At 40.2% G+C, this 23,233-nt stretch overlaps 2 protein-coding genes across 3 annotated transcripts in view; one reads left to right on the top strand and one right to left on the bottom strand.

The window, feature by feature from the left end:
- Positions 1-20,769, bottom strand: HAT1 (histone acetyltransferase 1). 2 transcript variants are annotated; one of them, XM_075430644.1, is made up of 11 exons: positions 20,660-20,769; positions 19,509-19,580; positions 16,718-16,793; positions 14,824-14,944; positions 8,781-8,960; positions 8,426-8,547; positions 7,821-7,925; positions 7,371-7,477; positions 5,571-5,722; positions 4,177-4,293; positions 1-402 (listed from the first exon to the last, which is right to left on the bottom strand). In XM_075430644.1, exons 1-11 carry the CDS (start codon positions 20,664-20,666, stop codon positions 235-237), a joined length of 1,227 nt encoding a protein of 408 aa, XP_075286759.1. In that variant the 5' UTR covers positions 20,667-20,769; the 3' UTR covers positions 1-234. The 2 variants fall into 2 exon arrangements, with proteins under 2 accessions (XP_075286759.1, XP_075286760.1); XM_075430645.1 differs by lacking the exon at positions 20,660-20,769 and adding an exon at positions 20,424-20,505.
- Positions 20,770-22,135: 1,366 nt separating this feature from the next.
- SLC25A12 (solute carrier family 25 member 12) overlaps positions 22,136-23,233 on the top strand; it is a 50,182-nt gene continuing 49,084 nt past the window's right edge. Inside the window, 2 exon segments of the mRNA XM_075429607.1 lie at positions 22,136-22,238; positions 22,737-22,790. Coding sequence (XP_075285722.1) covers positions 22,227-22,238; positions 22,737-22,790 — 66 coding nt within the window. The 5' untranslated portion in view covers positions 22,136-22,226.

Here is a 23,233-nt window from a genome sequence, read left to right as displayed (position 1 = left end):
TGAGAATCTACATTGTTTATTTCAGCAATAAGTGCCCCCAAACCTGAAGTACAACATTTAAAAATCTACAACAAAAATAGAAAATATTCAAAATGCACAGAAACACAAGTCACCTTTAATGTGATTAAAACGTCACATGAGGGTTTTTTTTTTTTTTTGCAGTTAAGTGGCAATTAAGGATGTGCTTTACAACACTGTATAGAAGTTTGCAAGTTTCCTGTACAGGCAGGATCCTCATGCTTGTGCAAGTCGTTCTAGGACTCTTCGGTAATCTGAAACAAGTTGTTGGAAGCTCTCTTCTAACTGTTCATGTTGCATATTTAGGTCTATTTGGTTCAACTGATTCGTCAGCTCCTCTGGTCTTAGACACCTTCTCATCTTGGCAAGTTCTCTCTGCTTTTTCTAAGCAAACAAACAGTAGTTTGAACACAACCAGTAACCATCAAGAATATGGTATTTCATTAAATTTACTCAATTTCAGTTTCTAGTTCTTTAAGAAGTCCCTAATCCTAAGAAAAACAGTAACAGTGTTTGACGAGGACACCTTTTCTGTTAAAACCCCATAGTTTCTGTATTACCAATGAACCAGTGAAATGAAAAACCGTTTCAAAGTTTTTCCTTAACCAAACAGATTAGGTCTAATGGTACTTCTACTACTGAAGATGTGTGGCATGAAAAAATTGACTGCAGAAAAATCGACCAGGAAATTTAGTTCTATGTTGACATTAAATCACACTGGTGTCCCATTATGTGGCTGTTCAGTCAGCTAATTTTCCCCCATAACTTAATATCAAAAATTAAGCCTCCTGTACACAGAAAACATTTCATGAATTGTTACATATTATTCAAAAGTTACCAGGGATTAGCAGTAACAGCATTGAAATGCAGTAAGATTATTTATAAGCATAAACACATTTGTATAAGATAAGGAGCTCCCCTTGCTGCATCACACATGTGACGTTTTTATTTGTTTCTTAAATACAAAAGCATTTTAAGGTGTTTTTCCTTTCCCCAGCTATATTTTTATACAGCTGGTATCTATTTCTGAACTGCTCAGTTCCTTAGTTACTTTCCATTCTTCAGTCTTCCCTCACTTTGTAAAAGCAGAATGTAATTCAGCACTTCATTAAACAAGAGAAATATATGCATTCTGTATGCCTGCCATCTTATCAATAAATCTTTTCAATGCCTACAGAACCACAGAGTTTGTTAGAACAACAAAATTTCCTCAAACAATTCTACTTCTACCATCAGTCTCAAATCAAAACCCTTCTGTACTCTGTTCAATTTTACACTTCTCACAAAGGAAACTGTTTTCTTTCTATGACTGATGCTGAGGATCAGGAGAAGTGAGTGGAGACGACAGTAAATGTAAATGAGTAAGATCAGAGAAGCTTTGATAATCTCCTGCAGACCCTATAGATAAGCAAAAGTCAATTCGGAAAAAGAGGTTCTGTATCGGAGTCCTGATGAGGCCTCCATGCACACTTCTGGGCAATAATCAATAAACTTCCTTGTAGAAAGGATGTCAAAAGCAGCATGGCTGTTCAAATTTTAGGTTCCTGTTAGCTGTATCTAGTAAAAATGAGGAGGATACTCAAAATTTGATGAGTTGCCCAAATGAAAATGGAGATGAGTATCTTCTGAGCAAGCTTCTGTCAGTAGAAAAACTAAAACCTCCCTATTCTAGAATTAGTTCAAAGTCTGCTTGATTAACAGGAATTTCTGTTAAGATTGTAAATATTAGCTCTGAAAAAGAGATGTCAGCTTTTAATGCCCATTACGTCTGATACTGTAGCTTTAGGTTATCTCTAAGTTCTAGATTCCAGATAACAAGCAAACTCCCTCTGCATGTTTCAGATAACCAGTTGTTTCAATATCCATTTCCCTCCAAATATGCTACCAGCATACCCAGGTACACAAGATTCTGAAACCTGCAGTGACATTTTACCTGGGCAGTTTCAAGAGGATTCTTTGGGACCAAGTTATTGGGCTGGGCAGAAAAGTATATTCTGGTCAAGTACAAAAGCCAAACAAAGTATTCCGATTAATAAAAGCAGCACAGCAGTGGTGTTTACGTCTAAAAAGCATTACATGAAGAAAACCCAACATGATCAAGGAGATGTGTCTAGCAGCACAGCCCACTAATAAGCATAAAAAGCAGAGGTCTTCAGAAATGAAGAAGCCACAGTGAAACTGAAATTTCACAAGCTGCTCACCCTCTGAACTACCTTAGGGTGATGCCCTGTTCACTAAGATCTTTTTTTTCCTCTATCAGCAGTACTTATACAGAGAGTAACACCATTGGCTGTATCAGTCGCTCCAATCTAGTGGTGCCATATACATAAAAATCTCAGCATTTTCAGCAAAGGTCTACTTGCTAAAGTGATGTCTTCAAGGGGAACAGATGTATTATAGTATTTTTTTCATCTGGGGTTTCTGCATACAGTTTTATTTTTTATACTGTTAGCCAGGAAATAGCTGTAAGATGCAATACCATTTTTACTAAATTAAGGTAGTGGCAATTTAGAAATATTCTACATCTACAGAGCACTGTTCAAATGAAGCTATCAAGTGCTTTATATAAAAAGAATGATAGCAGCATTAGAGTATGCAGTAATATTGCTGAATCTTTATTACAATTTGCCCCCCCCTCCCCCCAATTATCACATATATTAAAAGTTAGCTTAATTGAAGTTCTGAAAATTTTCTGGAAACAGCACCATGACTAAAATCTATTGGAAACATTGTTTAAAACAAGCGCATGAGTAAGCTGTTCCCTAGGTAGAACTACCACAAACAAGATGGCTGCATTTCAGAACATGAAACTTAAGGAAAGAGTATTGGCTGCTTTAAGAATTCTTTTGAATCCTCATTGAAATAACTGAAAAATTAAAAATGCAATATTCTGAAGTAGCAATATTGCATATCTAGCAATACAAAATCCATTCATTATTAATGCATTTACTGCATGCAAAAACTGAAGTGGAAACAATTGCTAGAAGCACTAGAATTGAAGCTCCTTACGGAATTTTGGATTTCCCCCATAGGACTTCAGTGCTGAGTGAATGAATCGAAACCACGTAACAGTCCTGTTAGCTGAAAAGCCACGGCCTTATTTGTAGTGGACATCGAGCGAAATTTAGCAAATGAGACAAGACACCCATGAAAGAGAACAGAAAGTGTTTTGCTTAAGGGCCTGCGACTCAGCATGACATGGTATTATCTCCAGATCAGGCAAGTATTTAATACAGTGCTGGGTTCTCATTTCTGCTAATAGCCCCTGGAAGTCCAACATGAGTACATCAAAGTTTTGCTATTTTTGGTATAACAGGGTAAGTGCTGTTTAAGGAAGGCTTGCAAGCTAACCAAGGTGGTTCTCGTACTTTGTGAAAAACTTTTCCAACAGGGTTTTGGTTTGCTTAGCAAGTACTTAATTGAAGAGAGCAGCTAACATGCTAGTTATAGCAATAAATCTAGATTTATTTGTGGTCTTTTGACTCTTAATAGAAAGACTGATGCCATTAGCAACTAGGATTTTTTTTTTTTTATCTGTACTTCAGAAGGTCAGTTTATGAATCACGGACCAACTATACTGAAGACCTGAGAAGTATACTTAAGAACTAAGAAAATTACTTTGTACGAAGTTTAGTGCTTGCTTAAAAACTTTACTGCTGAAATTATTTTATATTCCATCTGCATGGAGTTCTGTGTTGACATGGCTAGATTACTTCTAGCAAGCTGTTTTGTAAAGACCTAGCTAACAAGTAGAACAAGAATCTAGACTATACCTACTCTGCAGTGTAGACTTATTACAGCATTTACCTCTTCAAATTTTTGGCTTGTCTGAGATATTTTTAACCTTTTCAAGAAATTTACATTTTGTTCCCCTTAAGCCTACCTGGGCATAGTGCCACTTGTAGCTAGTTAACATGAGCTTAGCAGTAACTTCCTGCCGGAATTGGGCAGGAAACAGTCAGGAGCCAAACACAGGATCTTCAGCACTGCGATGCATGAATGTTCTCTGCATCTGTATGTGTGTCAGTTGAACACTGCATAACTAATAGTAGTTGATTGGCAACATAATTGCCATCAACTACATTTATGGAAATGAAAGCAAAATCAAGTATAATTAGCCTTGAAATAAGTATTAAATTATACTTAAGTCATATACACCTTATAGGGGCCAATCAGTCTTCTTTTAACATCCAACCGATAGCTTCTGGACTGTTCTGCATCCCCCATATCTGTTGCACGCAATCGGAGAATTTCATAAACTCGTCTTGTGTGTTGCTAATGAACAGAAAGAAGAACAAAAGACATGTCTGAACAGATGTCACCCAATAGAACTCAAAGTGGAGAAATACTAAATTATTAAGAGCAGTTCCTCAGCTTATCAGCAGACAGAGACATGGACAAAGTTTGTCAATCCTATCCTTCTGTTTAGTGGGTTAAATGAATAAATATTCTTGTTTTTCCTTCAAAACCATTTTCTGCCATGCAGCCAGTGTCTGATATCTCAAAGTGTTGCATCAGCTGTAAAGGCACTTCAAGGATCTATTGTAAATGAGCAGCAGAAAGTCCAGAAGCCAGAGTCCAAAAATACAGAAGGATTGGAACTAGAGTGACATTAAGCAATGTTTTACTAAACAGTATCTACTTTGTAAATAATCTCCATATACCTACTGTCCTTCACAAGGCCCACTGGAAGTTCTAAATAAGAGAACGAAACAACAATATTTAAAGTTTTTTGTCTACTAGGGAAGAAAATGAAAGAATTGGTAAATGGAAACACTGAAGTGCTTTTGGAACCAGGATCAGCTAGTATCACATCTGGGAAGAAAAAAAAAATCATGTTGCTACTATATTACTATTAACGTTGCATGTGTATGAAAATAGAATTTAAGGTCAGGTATTCTTTTGCTGAGCAACAGAACAAAAATAAAATGGTTTGTCTCCTACACTAACACATATTCAGATATCATTAAAAAACCAAAACAAACCAACTTACTTATCCTTTCAAGTTTAAGATACCAGACATAGAAGGCTGCGTATGTAGTCTCCTGAGACAAGCTATACCATTTTCATGAACACATTTGAATATGGCTTCACTTCCATCATCCCTCAAGCCTCAAAGTTTTCATTAAACCACTTTCAAATATATCTAATTACACAACTCTGCCTTTTCACTACCATACTCACTGATGAGTTTAATCATTCACTGATATTACCAGCAAATTTAATTGTTTAGTTCTCACAAGTGTTTAGAGCTGCCTTAGTAGCAGCTGTTTGCTACTTTAGTGTTCTGCATTCCCAGAACAACACTTGGTATTTGTACAAATATACTTGAAAGAAATGGAAACCATGTCAAATTCTATTATGTCAACAGAACTAGTAGGTAAAAAAAGCATTTATCTAAAACCATGAGCTAGGCATCTCCCTTTCAGATACATCCTAGAAATCTGCTGAAATAAGCCAGAGTGTAAATTCCAAGTCTCCACCTCTGTTTAAATTCTTGCTCTGCTAGTTTGATAAGAATATGTCCAACTACAACTGTTCTCATTTAATACCTTATTTATTTTCAGTTTTTGTTGAGCTTCCATCACCATTTCTTGACTGAAACCTTGCATTAACTTTCCTGAAGAAAAGCATAGCAGATCTTGACAGAGCTTTACAAGAACAAAGTCTCTTAGCTTCACATAGTTTTCAGATGGATCTTCAGCTAGAAAAAATAAAAACCCACATAGTTAATATCAGCATTATTTGTATCATCTCTGGTATGTAATTACAAAGAAATGTGGAAGACAAAAGCAGATACAGTATTCATCAATATATAAACAGCTGTGCTTAATCATAAGTACTGCTATCAAAGTTTTAGATGTTTGACAGTAGACATTAAAGAGATTGCAGAAAGAAAAACTTCCGATATTTTGCATATGCAGTACTGTACAGTATTATATATGCATTTCTAAGAGACTGACAATATACATGTTCAATCCAATGTAGCTCCTTTGGAAAAGAAATGATTCTATTTATAAACCCTTTTTCTTGTGCATTCCCTCTATTCTATATTTGACAGAGTGGTAGCACTACTAGAAGACAAACTAATTATGTTGAAAAAGACTGGCAAAGCTATGCTACTCTATACAACTAAAGTAGCCATGTATTGACCACGAGTTAGCTCTTTGTTAGCAAGGAAGATAGGGGAAGGTACGAGGACCCGCAGGACAAGCTTATCCAAAATGAAAAGGCTGGAAGGACCTAAGGAAGAGCTGCTCACAATTTCAAGTTACTCCCACTTTGCTCAAAACGGCTGCACAACTATCAAAATTGTTGCTTTAGAAAAAACAAAGTTGAGAACCAGCTGTGGTAAACATCAACACGGTCCCATAAGCAACTTTGTTCCCACTTACGAACTACACAAAGAAAATGACCTTGTTTATCCTCAGCTATGAAAGCTACGTAAAGCTTTGTACTATTAAAAAGAAAAAGTGAAAAGTAAATGCATGATGCACATGATTTCTGTTGCATAAATGAAGTTTTACTTCCTTAGGTTCCTACAAACAGAATTGAAAGTGAGGTGGATTAGGTGGATTACTTTATGTTAGGATTATCCTGCAGCAATGCATTGTAAAAGCAAGCATTCTATTGTATTTTAGTTGGAATGAGGGGGTTATTTCTAAGATGAGGTCTGAGACAGCACCTAGAACTGAATGACCAAGTCATGTGTTTGAACTGTGTTTCTTCCTACATTGGAGTTGAAACCACAGAACAGGTGTCGTGTTTGTAGCCATTTTTTGTTATATTTTTAATGCACATACACTCTTCTTCCCCTCTGCCACTTCCTCAATTTTTTATTTTCAGGTATTTGTGCACACAACTCTAATATCATGGGTGTCTTCAGTCAGCAATACATGCTCCCAGGGCACAAATACTCTAAAGATTTTTACTGTCTGTAAGATTTTGGCTTGCACACTAAATTAATATGCTATTTTAGTTTTCTCCCCCCGTCCCCACTTTTGAGTTTTGGCTAATAGGAGTAAGTTGAACAAGGAATTTGACAAAGCTTGATCTCTTGGCAAACTCAGCTGTGTATCTCACAATCAAATGGCTAATTAGCTGGTAATCCGTTCATGCTAAAGACTGAATTTTCCTGGTGTGCTGTTCTCTAAGTAAAGGATTTAAGGAGCTACATTATATACAGTTCTTCTGTAAACCAGGGTACTATTAATCCTGAGCTGAAGCTAAATCTTCAAAAGGCCATTTAATTCTGACAGATGAACATGGAAGTTAGTTTGCAGGCTAATAACCTGTGAATGCTACAAGCTCCTTATTAAAGATGTGAACCAAGCTAAAAATTTTAAACAAACCTGTTATATCAAGTACTGTAGGAGAAGACATATAGTATCTATGAATTGTTTCAAGCAGCTGAGCACCGTGGCCTTCTCCTTGGAAGGGTGGCAAGATCAGCATCTGGCTACAGACAAAGGAATGTATTTTCAGTTCAAATGCATGCATTTGCAAACATTATAGTGTAAAGGCTTAACAACAAAATGGTATTTCATTTTAGATTAAAGTACATGTAGCAATCTTCATGTTGAAATATAATTTTTAACGGAGTCTTAAAATTGGTAAATATTCAAAACTTGTTTGAGGTTCCCTCCGATTCAAGAAGGCAACAATGAAATAAATCAGTGCATAGCCTGCTAATAATGGGGATTTTTTTAAACAAATCAACACCATTATAAACAAGTATTGGGAACTTCAGCAGTTCCCTCTTCTGAAATAAAAGGCAAGGCACGAGTTACGCCGCCAATTACCTTACACGTGGCCGGGTTTTGTCTGGGTACACATAGTAATTATAGACTGTCATGTAGCCTACGGTCGCAAAGAGCGTAGCTCCATCCTTATTATACTTCTCAAATCTGCAGATAAAACAGAAAGCCAAGCAGGTCAATTACAGTCGCGCTCCCATGCAGTGTCCATTTTCTTTTCCATTCTCCAACTGAATTTTCAGTGTCAGCAAGCTACTCTGTGAGGGCCCAATGGGTACACCTGCTATGTTCTGAATGTACAATTCACTTAATTGGTGTGCAGCAACTTGGATAAATCAGGCCTCTTTACGGCACTTCAGTGCACTTGCCTATTATAAAGATGAATAGGTGGCAAGTAAAAGAAAACACAGGCAAAGCTCGTTTTACTGTTTAAGCCTACATTCAGGGCTCTAACGGACAACAGCATTTAATTCAGCTCTATTCTCAAGGTTTCGCAAAGCATAATGGAGGAAAACTCAAGCCTCATAAACAATGGTTTTTCTTTCCTGGGAAAAATATCATTATACTGCTCCAATAATTGGCCAGCCACAATTAAAATGCAGGCTTTGTGGAGGTAATAAGGTCCACTATTGCTTTAGAACTGTACTTACACTAGAAAGTAGTTCCATCTTTCATCATCTACATCAATAAAGCTAGCAGTTTCAATAAACCACATCAAGAACGTCTGAAGCCTTTCATGATATTCTCGAAAGCCTGGACATGTCATGTCAGCCTAGGGAAAAAGCCAGCAGAAGTCAGGTGAAACCTATCACAGATGTAAGAGGAAAAAATTATGCAAAACCTAATGAAATTACCCAATACAAAAAAGCATGTTTATAATTATTAATAAACTGGTAAAATTATAGTCTTTATATACTATAGTTGAAACATCACTGAAGGCACATCACTCCAAAATAAACTTTAATTTGGTTGCTTAGAAACCAAAGTTTCACTTATTATTCATACCTTGTATATCTGGTATGTTATATCTTCACCAGCTTCCTCATTATGGACAGAGTATGTGTGTAGCAGCATTCCAAAGGGCTTGAAGTTGACCTCCTTCTCCATCAGAGAGACAAAGTCATCTGTGTTTGTGCAAAAACCAGGAGGAACGATTTCTCTGATTTTACTTTCAACATCATCAGCCTGGAGATTATAAAAGGGGGCAGGATCAGTGGTAGATTCAAAACAGACAGCATTAATGTCATTATTGTGCTATAAGAAATTAATATAAAAGAGGTGCCATGGCCTAACAGTAATTTAAAAAAAGAAAAGAGTAAGAAAAAGAAAAAGCAAGCATTCCTGTTGTTCAGTAGTGACCTTCCAGCAAGTAAAGGTCCTGCACTGACAAAATCCAGAAAGGTCACAATCCAGCCACTGCAAGCATCAAAAAGCTTGTAGTTACAACGTAAGTTCATGAACATTTTTATGTTTAGAGATTGTTACATTAGCCCAAGTAAAACTCAAGAATGTTGATAGCTGTTCTGAAAGTGCAGCATATTCAGAAGCTAAGACTTTCCAGCCAACAATTTTCCGAGACTTCCATGCTACACAGCCTTGCAGAACTCAAGTTCCCAAACAAGCAGCTTACAAGAGGTGGTGCAGAACTAAGTGGAGACAAAGGCACAAAGCCCCAAAACAGTAGCTCCCAAACAGGGAAGTGACAGCTAGCACACTCTTACATTCTTAAGTCTCCCTGCTTGAAATGCCTGCCTACAGGATCAGCTGCAAAACACGTTACAAACTCAGATTACAACATCCTGCACTGAAATCAAAGAACATTTTGAAAACAAAGTTTGACATAAAACAATAAAAATATAATTTAACAATGCTGTCAGCAAATCTGATCTGTAGTCTAACATACTGGTGAAGAACAAATATTCTGACACCAAAATTAAATTCAGAGATTAAAATTACTCTTTTCAGATAACCAAAATGCACGTTAGAGACTATCAGCTGAGCAGACTTCATAATCCTTTTCAGACCCCCAAAAGACCACTTGATTGAATACATTTACTACTTCTTTTTAACCATGAATATTTGATGAAGTTTCACAATAACGTATTACTGCTTCTCACCAGGCAATAAAACTTAATGAATTGGTCTCAACTTAACAAAACCCTACTCCTCAATACAACCCCTAAAAGCCTGACATTACATTCAACAAAATGAGCTTACATTCAATTCAAACTTTCCTCTGGACAATGAATCCAGGTTTTTACTTAATGGAGTTTGCCGTGAGTTCAGCTGTAATGTTTGTATTGTATCTATTTCCACAAGGACTGACACAAGAACACTTTGTGTTAACTTACTAAGCAGCTCTTTCACACCGTTTACATGCATGATGGGTATTAGTTCAAAACCAAGACCCTTGCTACTTAGCATTCAAAACAGGGAAATTAAGATGCTTAGAACAAAATACACTACAAAAGGCTAATACAACATGCTACTAATTCCTGTCCTTTCAACCATAGTCCCTTAAGTAGAAGCAATGCACCTGCAAATGAATAGCACTTTATCATTCAGTTATATTTTCAGTGTAGAGAAAGATGGATGTAGTTCAGCACAAACAAGTTTTATTCTTAATGGTTTGGTACTACCAACATTTATATTTATATCTGTAGAGAGAGCTATTAAGCAGTTAAAATACAGCTCTACAATACTTGGTGTAAGAACCCAGTCAAAATGCATACAATCTTTAAATCCATTTCATTCTCAAAACAACGGAGATTCATCTATTGCAACCTTTGCTATTCTTCTTAAAGCAATATTAAAGATATTTTCTTCACACTTACTGATTTAACTGCATTACACAAAATCAGCCATTTTTTCAGAATCAGTGAATTACATAAAGAAAAAGTGTTTGTATGGAACACTTATTAGAAATGTCTTTTTTTTTAAACTGTGCAAGTGCATTGTTTACACAGATCTGAAGTCTGCACTGCTGACAAAGCTGTAGGAAACCAAAACTAAGAATCTGTAGTGATGTTCATTTTATATATCTGAAAAAGGCATATAAAAGTAATCTAGAATAAAAACAAGACTTCTAAGCACCAGTTCAGTATCTCAGACTGTGGAAGATATCTAGAAAGGGTGAACATACAGTATGAAGTATCATATAAATAATGTTTAAGTAATTTTGCTCCCTTCACATTTGTAAGTTTCTTCATTAGCGATAAGAAGGAAGACAAACTTTCACCTGCTGAAATAACTCATCCATTGCTGGCTGCCACCACAGAAAAATCTTGGTTTTCCATAAAATAGCATTAGGAGCATCATGAGAACAGAGACTTAGCAGATAAAGCAGTAGATAATCCTTCTTAGTTCTATATGACTACAACATTTTTACCTACTGCCTCCTAGAAGTTCTCTCCCCTTGAAACGGGGCCTGACATAATTTAAGAAAAGAAACCACATTCTTCAGTTACTTTTAGGGTTAACAAGATCTCCCTTGCCTACAGAGAAAATCCCAGAGTCCTCAGTCTGGTGGTGGTGTAAGTTTAAGTGACCCAATTTTCAGTTAGTAACTCCTGGAATACTAGAATCTTGAAATATCAACACCATACAAAATAATTTGTTTCATTAATACCTGTCCTTGTTAACGGAAACACCCATTACATAGTAGGCACTTTCCAAACACTTCTCTCTGAAGTGCTCATAATCCATGGAGTTACCAAAATTTGTTTACTGCCTTCCCCTTGTGTATTTCTCTGATCTGGGTGAGAGGTCCACATTTATCAGAGCAAGGCACTCGTATCTTACCAATCGGCATGGATGCACACGATGATGCATAAGTTCAGAAAAACAAGCCAGCTGACTACAGCAGCAGTGTTAAACATAGGCAAATCCACTTACAATGCAACATTTAACGACCCGAATGAAGCCAGCCAAGAGCTGCTGAGCTTATGGTTCATGGAATATTACTGCTTGTAATCTGTTACCTTCATAATCAGAATCATGTGAGGTGACGATGAAGAATTCAGTACAGGCTTGTAACTAAACTTCATTTGTAGTAGGGTTACTGAAGTGGGCAGTGTCTCTGTACATAGCATTTCACTCTGGATATTTTTAATACAGAGATTACTCTTGTACTAACAGGGAGTTATGACACTTCTATACCACGTAGATGCTGTTTAGAAGTGGCTTCATTTAAACTAATTATAAAAAAATATTTGAAAGCTGAATTTCTCTAACAATTATATGTATTAATTTTAGTGGGGAGCAATGGAATGATCAGTAGTATTACTTAAAAAAAGGATGCCCAATTTTGAAGTTACACTTTTTCATTAACCTTTGTATAAAGCAAACGCATTAGACCAGCTGCAAACCAAGATAAATACATTTATAGTAAAGACTGTTTCAGAGGTTAGTGAAATACTTTCCCCCACCCCATCGTAAAAATCCAGATGAAAAGGAGGATACTTGAACAGCTGCAAATCTCAAAGCAGCAAGCAACTTGGAGATCAATGCTAGTGATATTTACACTAGAAGAAAGCAGCCTCTCTTTAGATATTTGAAAGAATTAACTCCATCCAAGGGATAGATTCTGTCCGTTTTCACTAAATGAAGTGCCAGCTTCTATTCAAAACAGAACTTTGCTGAACCTTCCCCACTAACATGGTTTAGATCCATCTTTTGGGAGAGATGATATTTATGCATCTTAATATGACTGACTCTTGACATTTCAGGATCTCATCTTTTTCCTCATCTTTGAGGAGATCTTGGAGAAAAAAGAAAGTGGTATTGGGAGGAATATTTCTGTCAGTCCCTAGCAGAAACTGTAGCAGCTGCTTTAGCAATAACAGAACCAAACTTAATATCACAGAATAAAACCACCTGCTGCTGAATGAGCTTGTGTAGGTATTTGGATACAAAACCCTAAGCTGTGAGTAATGTGCAGAGCATGAAAACTAACTGTTCACTTGTAAACAGTTATGTTAAAGGCAGAAACTGCTGTCCCTTCCTAAACACTGTCCAGTCACAGTTCAAAGATTACCTGTCACGTATGGCAGATAGTCCTCAACTTAGTATGATTACCCTGAAGGAGCTGAGATCAGTAACTAAACAGCTAACTTCGAAAAGTAGATGTTAATATGCATTTAAATTAACACCCTGCTGAAATGACAGCTTATGCTTTAATCTCTTGCAAACACATTCATATCTTAAGGTGGAGCATATTCAAATGCAGAACAACATTGATGACTGCTCTATCTTTTTTTCCAACTAAGGTTTAGACACAGCCTTCTGAGCAGCCAATTTGGATGCACACAGGGTTAACAATACCAAGGGAAGCACAGGGTAAGCTATCACATTCTTCTGATTCAGTCAAAGCTTGTAAATACTCTGGAGAGTACACAGAAGCCTCGCTCAAAAACATCCTCTTTTTTGTCCCCATCTGAAACCCTCAGGAAATTGGAGGAATAATTCCGTAGAGGAAACAGGGCTTGAAAGAATCAAGGTTTCTGAGCGATCAAAAGTGCAAAGTGTGCCCAGGGCAAGACAGACTTTCTTTACCTTGCTTGTAGTGCCATAGAAGTAGTGGCTTTGTTATTTGTACAGAAAATACAGACTGTGAGTAAAAAGGTGCTACTGCGTGGATTTCTGTTGTGACATGATTTTGGAAGTTATATTGGTGAAAGGTTGGACTGTTTGATTTTAATACAATTGCCACTTTGCCATCAGGCTTTCCTTTTGTCCTTATTTCTAAAAAACCTTCTGAAGATAGAGGAACATGACCTTTCACTCCTAAGATATGTTGCCCTAGCCTCAAAAATATTTCAGACATGTCCAGGCACTTAGCCTGCTGAACTAAGTATATTCTAATACAACTTCAGAACAAGGAAGGGCAAATCTTTAAAATTAATTTAACAAACTCATTCCAGTATTTTTTTCATTTAGAACAGGCCTTTCCTTAAAAATATGTTTAAATAAACTTCAATGAGTTTGAGATTAGGAACTTAATATACAGCTTAAAGTCATAAATATGTTTACTTTTTTTAAAAAAAGCTTTTCTCGGGCAGAGTAATTTGAAGTCAGTGCAAACTTCTAGCCATTTCACGCTACAGAGTATTATGAAGATTCATCAATAACCGTATCATTAGCTCTTTTGGCAAAATAAAGAAGAAAGAACTGAGTTTAAGTAAAACTTGGATGATATTAAGTTTTCTTAACACAGCAGAGACCACTCTGAAAAACTGAGTATTTCTAAATATCTGTACAGGTACTTATACAAGGATTTAACAGTTTAAAACACTGTTAAGAAGATATTTTATTCCTGGTTCCATGTATCTTTTTTCAGTTGGCTAAAAGACTGACTAACTCAGCTTTTGTGGGATTATCTCAAAAATATTCTGAGACCATATAGGCAGAAGAATTTTAAAAAAAGCTTTTCTACAACTGTTTTATAAGCTTGGAACACCTATAGGCAAAAAGAGAAAAATACAAAAAAAACCCCCAAACCCGAGACCAAACAAAAATTCCTGCAGGTAACTGTACTATTATATTCCTTTAAGTAAGATGCAAAGCACACATGATACCCAACCAAAAGTTTCTAACCTTGTTTGTCTTACTTCTCCTCCAAATTTGCCATTTGAAGAGACAACCAAGTATCCTACCTCATCAACGGCTTACAGAAACCTCCTCTTCCTTCTTACTGACTTCACTTCAATATAAAACCCACCAATGCTAGTCCTCCTTCTGAAGACAGTTAACATGGAAATACAGACTTGCTAAGTCCTTGGGGCTTTCTGTGGAACTGGTCTTGGTATTAGCACCTCATATTCAACTGTACCTGCTTGACACAATTTTGATGGTACCACAGTCAAAGGAGGAACAAGGGGGAAACGGACAGATGAATTTCAAAGCTTTTTTCAGCTTAGCAACAAAGGAAGCTTTGTTTGCTTTCAATGTAAATCATGTTTGAGTGGGCAACTACTAAACCTAGAATTCTTGTCCATATCTCAACTAAACCTTGTTAATATTTTAAGTGCAGGTCTGGTTCTGTCTTTACCTCCACACAGTCAAACTTTTCATTAACTTTAGATGTATATTCGATGCGGAAGAGCGTTGAGAGGTTACCAGCGATATAGTACAAGAGTATCTTCAGTCCCTTGTAGCCAAAGGCAACTTCACTGAGGAAGGAGAAAAGAGTAATCAGGAACTCCATGCAAGTTTCACAGCAAAACATTCGCATCACAAAGCTCTAATTTAATAAGCTTTGAAGTTCACATCACCTTTCCCAGTGAGGTACAGTAAGCTTCCTAAAAGGAAAATGGAATCAAAATGGATATGCGCTAGACAGAGATAACACCTCACACTATCTCTACTAGTTATTTTGCTCCTCTAGTGGAGGAATAGAACATGTTCCTGAACTCAGTAATGCAGTGTCTGTGCACTTACTGTGACAGCTCAAGAAAGAATACCTGAAATAGCTAACACTGCATTTATGTTTCTCAAACTCATTAACATTTATTTATATTAATTGATCAATAACATTTATTAAAATTACTTTTCAGTGTAGTATAATATTTTGGAATACACTACTGTGATTTTTACTGTATAAAACAGATAGATAACCAGTCATGGCAGTGTGGTTTTAGTGGACAGTTTCTACATACTTATCCAATCTAACTAGAACCAAGTAAATGCAAAAAAAGGGTATGGAATACAAAAGTCTTTTTTACTTTGAAAATACGACTCACCTGAACATGAACACTATACTGCAGGGAAACCCAGAGAATTTCTTTTCAGGCAAAACGCCGAATAGTAGAAAATGGTAATGTTCACAACTAAACAGATTCCTTTTTTGTCATTTTAATGCATAGTTAAATTTTTTTACTGAGATTTTTCTTTTACGGTAGCACATTTATAATTTCAAATCTGAAGTGTAAGTGCTGGAACATGAATTTGCTTGTTAGTTATACTGACAGATTGGAGAGATCTCCCATTACTAGAAGTACAGTTATTGTCAATGACAGCTGCAGTATACGTGTAATAGTTTAATTTTATTATAATTAAGATACGTAGTTCATCCTACTCGAAGTAAGTACTTAGAACGCTTTTTAAAGGAACTGGAAACTAAGAAATTTAACTACTTCATGAAGTCCACAGACACATCCATGTGGATTTTTCTTAGTGTTTGTTTTGTGTTTTGTTTTTTTTTTTTTTTTTTTTTTAAAAAGAACCTACAGCCAGATTGTTGAATATCATTCTACTGAAAATACTAAATGACACTTCAGCAACAGGGACACAGTGGATAACTTCCCACAATATTAATGAAAGTCAGCATACGTGCAAAAAACAAAAAAAAAACCCCAAACAACCCCCGAAACAATACTTTTGTATAGTTGCTGTATCTCCTGTACGTCTAACTGGCTAGAAGCATACCATATGTATTAGAGAAAATAAACCCCTGAATTCAACACAGTTAACATTCAATGATCCAGAACAGCCAGCAATGTGAGTTTAAGAGACACTTGATTTCTATGCTTTATTCACTAAAAATCCCATATAGTAGTAAAAAATAAATTGATATATGGTTACTAGTTACTGGGTTTTTTTGGTACACATTACTATGAAAGTTACTAGCAAGAATTGATAATTCTTTCTTAGTATCTGAAAAAAGCCATGAACACAATACCCCCTCAAAGAAGTAATTCAGACAGCAAAAAGCAGGTATTTCATTCTCTGCTAATCTACCTAAAAAACAGCATAGAAAATGACTACAGCCTCAAACTCTAGGAGCTAGGCACCAAGGCCACTGTGTCACTATACAGTCATAAAACTGAAGTATTGCTGTGTCATTTATAACAGCTGGGTATAGCAGGATTTCTCGTTTTCTAAGAATTTGGAAACAACTTTCCCCTTCCGAATCTATTAATTTGACTCTGGATACTTGAACTTACTCATCTCCAAACACTTGATGGCTATACTCCGGATTAAACGTTGTGTTGTCATCCTCTAAATCCTCAGGAAAGCGAACTGAGAAGGGAAAGAAAAAAAAAAGAGTATGACCAAGTCATCAGCTTCAGTTTGTTTATTCATAAATGCCATGCCAGATGTTCACGCATTCTTCCACTACAGAGTCAGACAACTTCAGTTATGAACCTATCTATGTTAGGCTGGCATACAAATGAAATAAAGACATATTGTGCAATTTAGGTGCATGTTATTTGATTTGAGGAGATCAAATCATTAAGCAGAATAAAACTGAGAAATTTACATAGATGTATACATCTATATATTTCATATATAATCTCCTGAACGTTACTGCCTTTAAATTAATCTTGAACATTGAGGACACTGCCTAGTGAGATACTCCCACAGTAAGCCAGAGCGAACACGTAGTCCATGTTGCCTTCTCATTCTGCCATTTTTCTCCTACATGCAGGTGCGAACACTTCACTGTAGGGAGTTTTCATGGAGCGATGAATGGAAAGAAATGTTTATGTGCATTTATGTTCATGTCAATGTTTTGGAGAATCAGCGTGGATACACACAAAACAGCTGCACCAATACTATACTGCTACTTGTACCGATGTTACCAAAACAATTCATGATTTTTTTTCCCCTGACTCTTTACTTTTCCTCAAACCTTAGTATTAAACAGGGTCTTTTCTGGTAACGTAAAAGTATTTTCTATAATGGCATCTACTCAAACTCAGTGACTTACCGAACAAGCATTTTATTCATGCTTATGCAGTTACAGCAGTTGCTCCACAGTAATTGTGACAGGAGTTCTTCCATCATAAAACATAAGATTTATGATTAGTGGATGAAATTAAGAGATTAAAGTAGGATTTCCTAGGAAAAATTTTAGAAGACTGAGATACTTCACTCCCAAACATCCCTCTGTGCATTTGCAGTTTAAAAAATTACTTAAAATTGGAAGGGATATAACTCTAACTTTGGCATTAAAGTGATAGTTCAGCCACATTAACGAGGCACAGGTAGCTCAAGACAAGCGTTACAAATTTTTAATGCTGAATGAGTTAATATTGCATTAGCATTCGATGTTGTAGGAGTTAATACTGCTATTAAAGCTTTTTTTTAAAGCATGTTGAATATTGACCTACAGCTTCATTGCAGCTTTACTCCAGTAAAGCAGAGATGAAGAAAAAAAAAGGTTTTCTGATAATATTAGAAATTAATTACTCGAAGAGAAAAATGAAAATGAGGAGTGTTCCAGTGACAAGATAAAAGTTTGGCCTTCTCAAAAGCAAGAGAATGGTTGCTCTTGTCCTCTCAGGTTTAATTCAAAGAGCAACTGGTTTGAGGCAAAGTAGTAATGTTAAAAAAACACAACCAACAAAAAAAGAAACAAAACAAAAAACAAAGAGTGATTCTGAATTGTCACCATGGAAGAAATTAGGACCCTGCAGAGCACAGTGCATGACTGCTTCTATATGCACATGGGAAATACGTGTGTTTTTTTTAATGGTTCCACTTTGCAGCTTCTCATCTTTTCTCTTAATGTACTTTGTATGTGGAACACCTACACTCTGAAAGAAAAAAAGGAGGCTAAAAATACTAGCCAAGATGGGCAACGAGTGCCTTAATTAAAAACCCTCTAGCAGTCTCCCTGACATCCAATACAGTAGCTCCTCAGATTGTTACACAAAATTCACTCAGATATCATTATCTCTCATTCTTTCCTTTGGTTTTAGAAAGGTGGAAGAGAAAAATAAAACATTAGATTCAGTCACAAAACCATTATTTAAAATAATGTTTAAGAGGAAGAGAAATACTTCACAATTACAGTGGCTTAAAGACTTCAGCATTTTGGCTACAATGACAATTTGGCTCACAAGCCAAAGGTGATTGTGTATTAAACTACACAGAACAGACTGCTAGTAGTAGTTCTGAAAAGTGCTTAACAGGTTCATTACTTTTATTTTCTTAATAAACTAATATATTTGTACTAATCAAGGGAACAAATCGCTAAAGAGCTGTAAAGATTAAAAATTAGATAGGTGTGCCTTATTCTTCAAGTTTTTACTGTTGCATGTAAATTTGAGATATAAGCAAGCCCACCAAGAGTTCAGTAATTCCATCTGTATTCTGGGTGCCTAAACAAGCAAATTAGCTACAGAGAGCAATAAATAGCTCTCGAAAGAGTGACTTTTCTTCTATTCAAATTTTAAACAATTCTCATTAAAAGTGTCATGTGTAATCCAGATGTGGGTGGAGAAGGGCAGCAAAAAACCCAACCCAGCAACAGTTTTCAGTCTTCGTTCTTGCTTTTATTTTTTTTTTCCTTCAAAGAAAGAATAAAGGGAAAGATGTTTAAAAATATGCAATTAGATATTTGTAACCCTAAAGAAATGAGTTCTGTTGTTAGGGTCTCCATGAAGACGACTCATACTTAGGCCTGCATCACAGCATAAGGATTAGAGAAGAAACAGGGAACTAGAATACTTAAAAAAAATAAGATAAGATGCCATTCCAATGCACTCTGGTAACATGCTACTAAATTGCTATTGACACTATTATGCAGAGACGGGACTGAATTTCTATAGCTGTGCTTTAATTGTAGTAATCTCAGCAAAAACTAGACACATATTCCTGTTCTTGCCTTTGTATATTTACATCAGTAAGTACATATTAAAACCTGCATGAATTTAACTATAAGGAAGTTTAAGAAAGTACTAAAAATATTCCAGTATCAAATACGAAATATTTAAAGAGTGACATTACCTAGTTTCAGCTGAATTGCTTCATTTGTGTTACACTTGTATTCAGCCAGCTTCTTCTCCATAGCACTAAGTCCTGAAAAAAAAGTCGGGTTTTTTTTAAGAGTTGAGTACAATTTATGTGTCACAATTATACAAAGAACATATTTAGAAAAGGGTTCTCAAAATCAGAAAACACATGCAACAAACCACTAAAAATATTGAATAAAGGTACAATACGCTACAATGCATAAAAAAAATATAGAGATTTCTCTCACTTTTCTGAACTAGAAGACAGACCACAAGTATCTCTCTCTAGTTTCTGAGAATGAAGAGCATTACAATAAAAACATTTACATGTTATAAGTTATTACCAATAAAACATATTTGAAAGCTGTAATTATAAATCAAGAACGCAGTCTAACACGTTTCTTTTGAAGAACCTGTTAAGTAACATGTTTCAGGGCATTTCAAGTGTTTGCATTAAGTCATTTTCAGAAACAGGTGTTCACGAACTACAGCGGCATGCATACCACCAGCAATTACACCATCACCACCTCTTCCCGAGCGGATGTGCAAAGCAGTAACACACAAATCGGATCTAGTCTGTTTTTCAAAGCATAATCCATCCCAGAACACCCGTGTCGCTTATCACGGTATTTTTCAAGCGCTTCACAACTCCAGCCCGCCCCCCCCCATTCCAGAAGTCTCATCAGAAAGCTCTTCCTCCAACTACACGTAGTAAACCTTAAGCACAAACAAGTTCGCGTTTTCGACTCGTCCGCGGGCATGGAGGCACACTCCGCCCGTCCGCCGCTAAGCGCGGGGACCGTGCGCCCGGGGACACCCGCCCGGCAGCACCGGGCCCGCAGCGACAGCTGGCCGCGGCCAGCCCTCACCGGCACCGCCGACCCACGCCCCGCTCCCTCGCCCCACGTACCGGCCACTGCGCTCCCACCCGCGGGCGGCACCGGGGCCCCACCCGCCACGAACGGCGCCGACCGGCCGCCCCCGGGGCCCCACTACCCCTCGCGCAGAGGCGCCGGCAGCGCCCCCCCCCCCGCCCCCTCCGCGGCCGGGGCGGCAGGCCGGACCCTGCCCCGGGCGGCGCGGGGCAGGGCAGGGCAGACCAGGCCAGGCCGGGCCGGGCCGGGCCGGGCCGGGCCGGGGACTCACCCGCCATTTCCGAGCGGCGGCGGCCGAGTCAGCCGGGCAGAACGAATCAACCCGCGCACCCGCTCACCGGAAATTAGCGCGCGCGCACACATACTTCCGCTTCCGTCCGCCTAAACGCGGCGGAGAGCCAATAGCTGCGCTCTGCGCGACGCGCAGCCCGCGCGCATGCCCGGCACCGCCCCGAGCGCCGCGCCGGCGCGGCGGGAGCCTTTAAGAAGCACATCCGCGCGAATGCTTGTTTGCATAGCCCCGCCCCCAGGGAGCCACCGCCCGGAGCCTGGGCTGACTCGGCTTGCCCGGCGCACATGCGCAGTGCGCTCCCCGCCGCGGCCTCGTACCCGCCCCCGCTGCTCGGGTCGGGTCGGCGCGGCGGGCGGGGGCCGGGCAGGGGTGGCGGGTCCCCCGCCGTCGCTGCCATTTCGGGTGTCGGAGTGCCTTCCCTTCGGGCAGCTGCGCGCTTCGGAGCTGGGCGGTGTAACCCGGCCCTAACCCGTGGGCTAAATCGAAGGTCAGCCCTTCGCCAAGGGGCCTAAACCCCGCCATCTTCCCTTCCCGCGGCGGAGGGGGCGCAGAGCCGCGGTTCCTGCCAGCAGTCCTCCGCGTGCAGACCTCATGGCGCAGCACCACTGTTACGCTTCAACCGAGGAGAAAGACGGAGCTTCAGCAGCAGTGGAAAAGCACGCGGCACGCAGGGCCGCTCGCTGCAGCTGCTGCTGGAAGGGCCGCGGAGACTCCTGCTGCCTGCTCTGAGGGTCTCCCGAGGGTCTGCCGCCCAGTTCACCCCGCGACGGGCGCGTGCACCAGCTGCACAGCCCGGCCAGTTCAGCCGCCGAATGCTTGTGAAAAACGCTGGTTTCCAGCAAAACCATTTCTGCTGTCAGCTGGCACGGCAGCGCGCGCGCAGCGTGTGAACTCTGCATTACCTGCAGGATGTTTTTATTGACCCGCAGCCAAAAAAAGTTCCGCTTTCTAGAGAAAAGCGTTTGTTTCAAACTCGCGGAGGTGACTCCTTGTTTCGTAACTACCGCTATAAACTCCCGACTGCTCTACGCCTTGCCGCGTTATCCGAGGTGTGACGGGAGCCGCCCTGGCTCTGCTTTCCAGGGGCACGCAGCGAGATCTCGTCTGGCCCCTGAAGCAGCGCGGCAAGACAAACCACGCGTTACTGCTTCAGCCAGGCTTCATGAGCGCTCACTGTGACTGAAACGTCCAGACAAGGCCTGAACTGCTCCTTTCGTGGGGCCATGGCCTTGCGTTCCGAGGCGTGAAGCACCTCGGCGTGACCCGCTGCTCGAGCGCTACCAGGGTCTGTCGGCAGCCACGGCGCTCCGGGCCGCGCTGCCGCCGGTAACCGCGGCTGGTGCCGGCGGGCTGCGCTCCCCTCGTCTCGGAGCCCCGCGGCGGCCGCTGACAGCAGCGCGGAGCGGCGCGGGCCGCGCCGGGCGGGGCAGGGCGGGGCAGGACAGGGCGCTGGTTGCCACAGCGCTGCGCCGAGGCGGCGGCTGGTGCGGCGGCGCGGCGGGTGGGCAGTGGCGGGCGGCTCCTCCTCCTTCTCGCCGGGAGCAGCATGGCGGTCAAGGTGACTCTCCCCCTCCGTCGCTTGTCGCGGGGGGGAGGCGGGCGGACCCCCTGCCTGCCCGCGCGGGGCGGCCGGGGGGCAGGCGGGCGGCGGGAGGGGGCAGCCGCTGCGGCGGGAGCTCCGCGGGGCGCCGGGGAAGGCCGCCGGCGAGGGCGGTGGTGGCGGGGCGGTGCCGGGGAAGGGGCAGCGCAGCCTGCCCTGCCTCCGCCTCCTGAGGGGAGGCTGCGGGGCGGCGGGCCGTTACACGGCGGGCGCGGGCGGTAGCGGCCGGGCCCGGCGGGCGGTGGAGGGCCGGGGAGCCGCCGCGCTTCCCGGCGGCCCGGAGCCTGACAGCTGTCGCGGAGCCCCCCAGCCTGCCCCGAGGGCTGGCGGTTGGGGTTCGCCCCGCCGGGCGGGCCAGGGGCCCGGCACCGCGGCCCTTCTCGTGCGCACGGCGGGTTTTGTCTGCGCTCTGGCGGTCGCCCGGCTGGCGATGCGTTAACTTGCCTGTTTTCGCAGGTGCAGTCAACCAAAAGAGCGGATCCCGCTGAACTGCGAAATATTTTTTTGCAGGTAAAATGATCTGTCTAGTGTTGTCTGATTGACACGCGTTTGTCTTCTGCCCTCTCAGCAGTGTGCCACAGCGTCACACGCGTGTCGTGCTGGTGGGACGCGTGAGAGTTCACTTTGCAGGCACAGCCTGTGGAAAGGGCCTTCAGGCGTCGAGGAGAAACTGCTCCTGACACAAGTCGTGGTTAACCGTTTCCAAATGATAATCTTAAATGCTTTTCAGAGGTATTTTATGATTTCCTATAAAGCAGATAGTTACCGCCATAACTAAGTACCGTTATTTTTAAAATACGCTTTTGCAAGTTTCTCAAAAATTCTTCTTCCATGGCTGTATGTTTCATCCTTGGAGTTCATAGGTGTTCCTCTTACAAATGGATGGATGACTGGCAATTCTTAGAACTTAAAACTGGTTTCCTAAGATTGATGTATTTCATAACATTATCCCT

The sequence above is a fragment of the Opisthocomus hoazin genome, chromosome 9, assembly GCF_030867145.1.
Source record: "Opisthocomus hoazin isolate bOpiHoa1 chromosome 9, bOpiHoa1.hap1, whole genome shotgun sequence".
NCBI lineage: Eukaryota > Metazoa > Chordata > Aves > Opisthocomiformes > Opisthocomidae > Opisthocomus > Opisthocomus hoazin.
This window is presented reverse-complemented; position numbering and strand designations above follow the sequence as displayed.

Coding starts and splice junctions, on each gene's coding strand:
- HAT1 (XM_075430644.1), bottom strand. Junction 14,945..16,717: donor CATCAAGTGTTTGGAGATGA/GTAAGTTCAAGT, acceptor CTCCTTCCTCAG/TGAAGTTGCCTTTGGCTACA. Junction 4,294..5,570: donor AAAAACTGAAAATAAATAAG/GTATTAAATGAG, acceptor TCTGTTCATTAG/CAACACACAAGACGAGTTTA.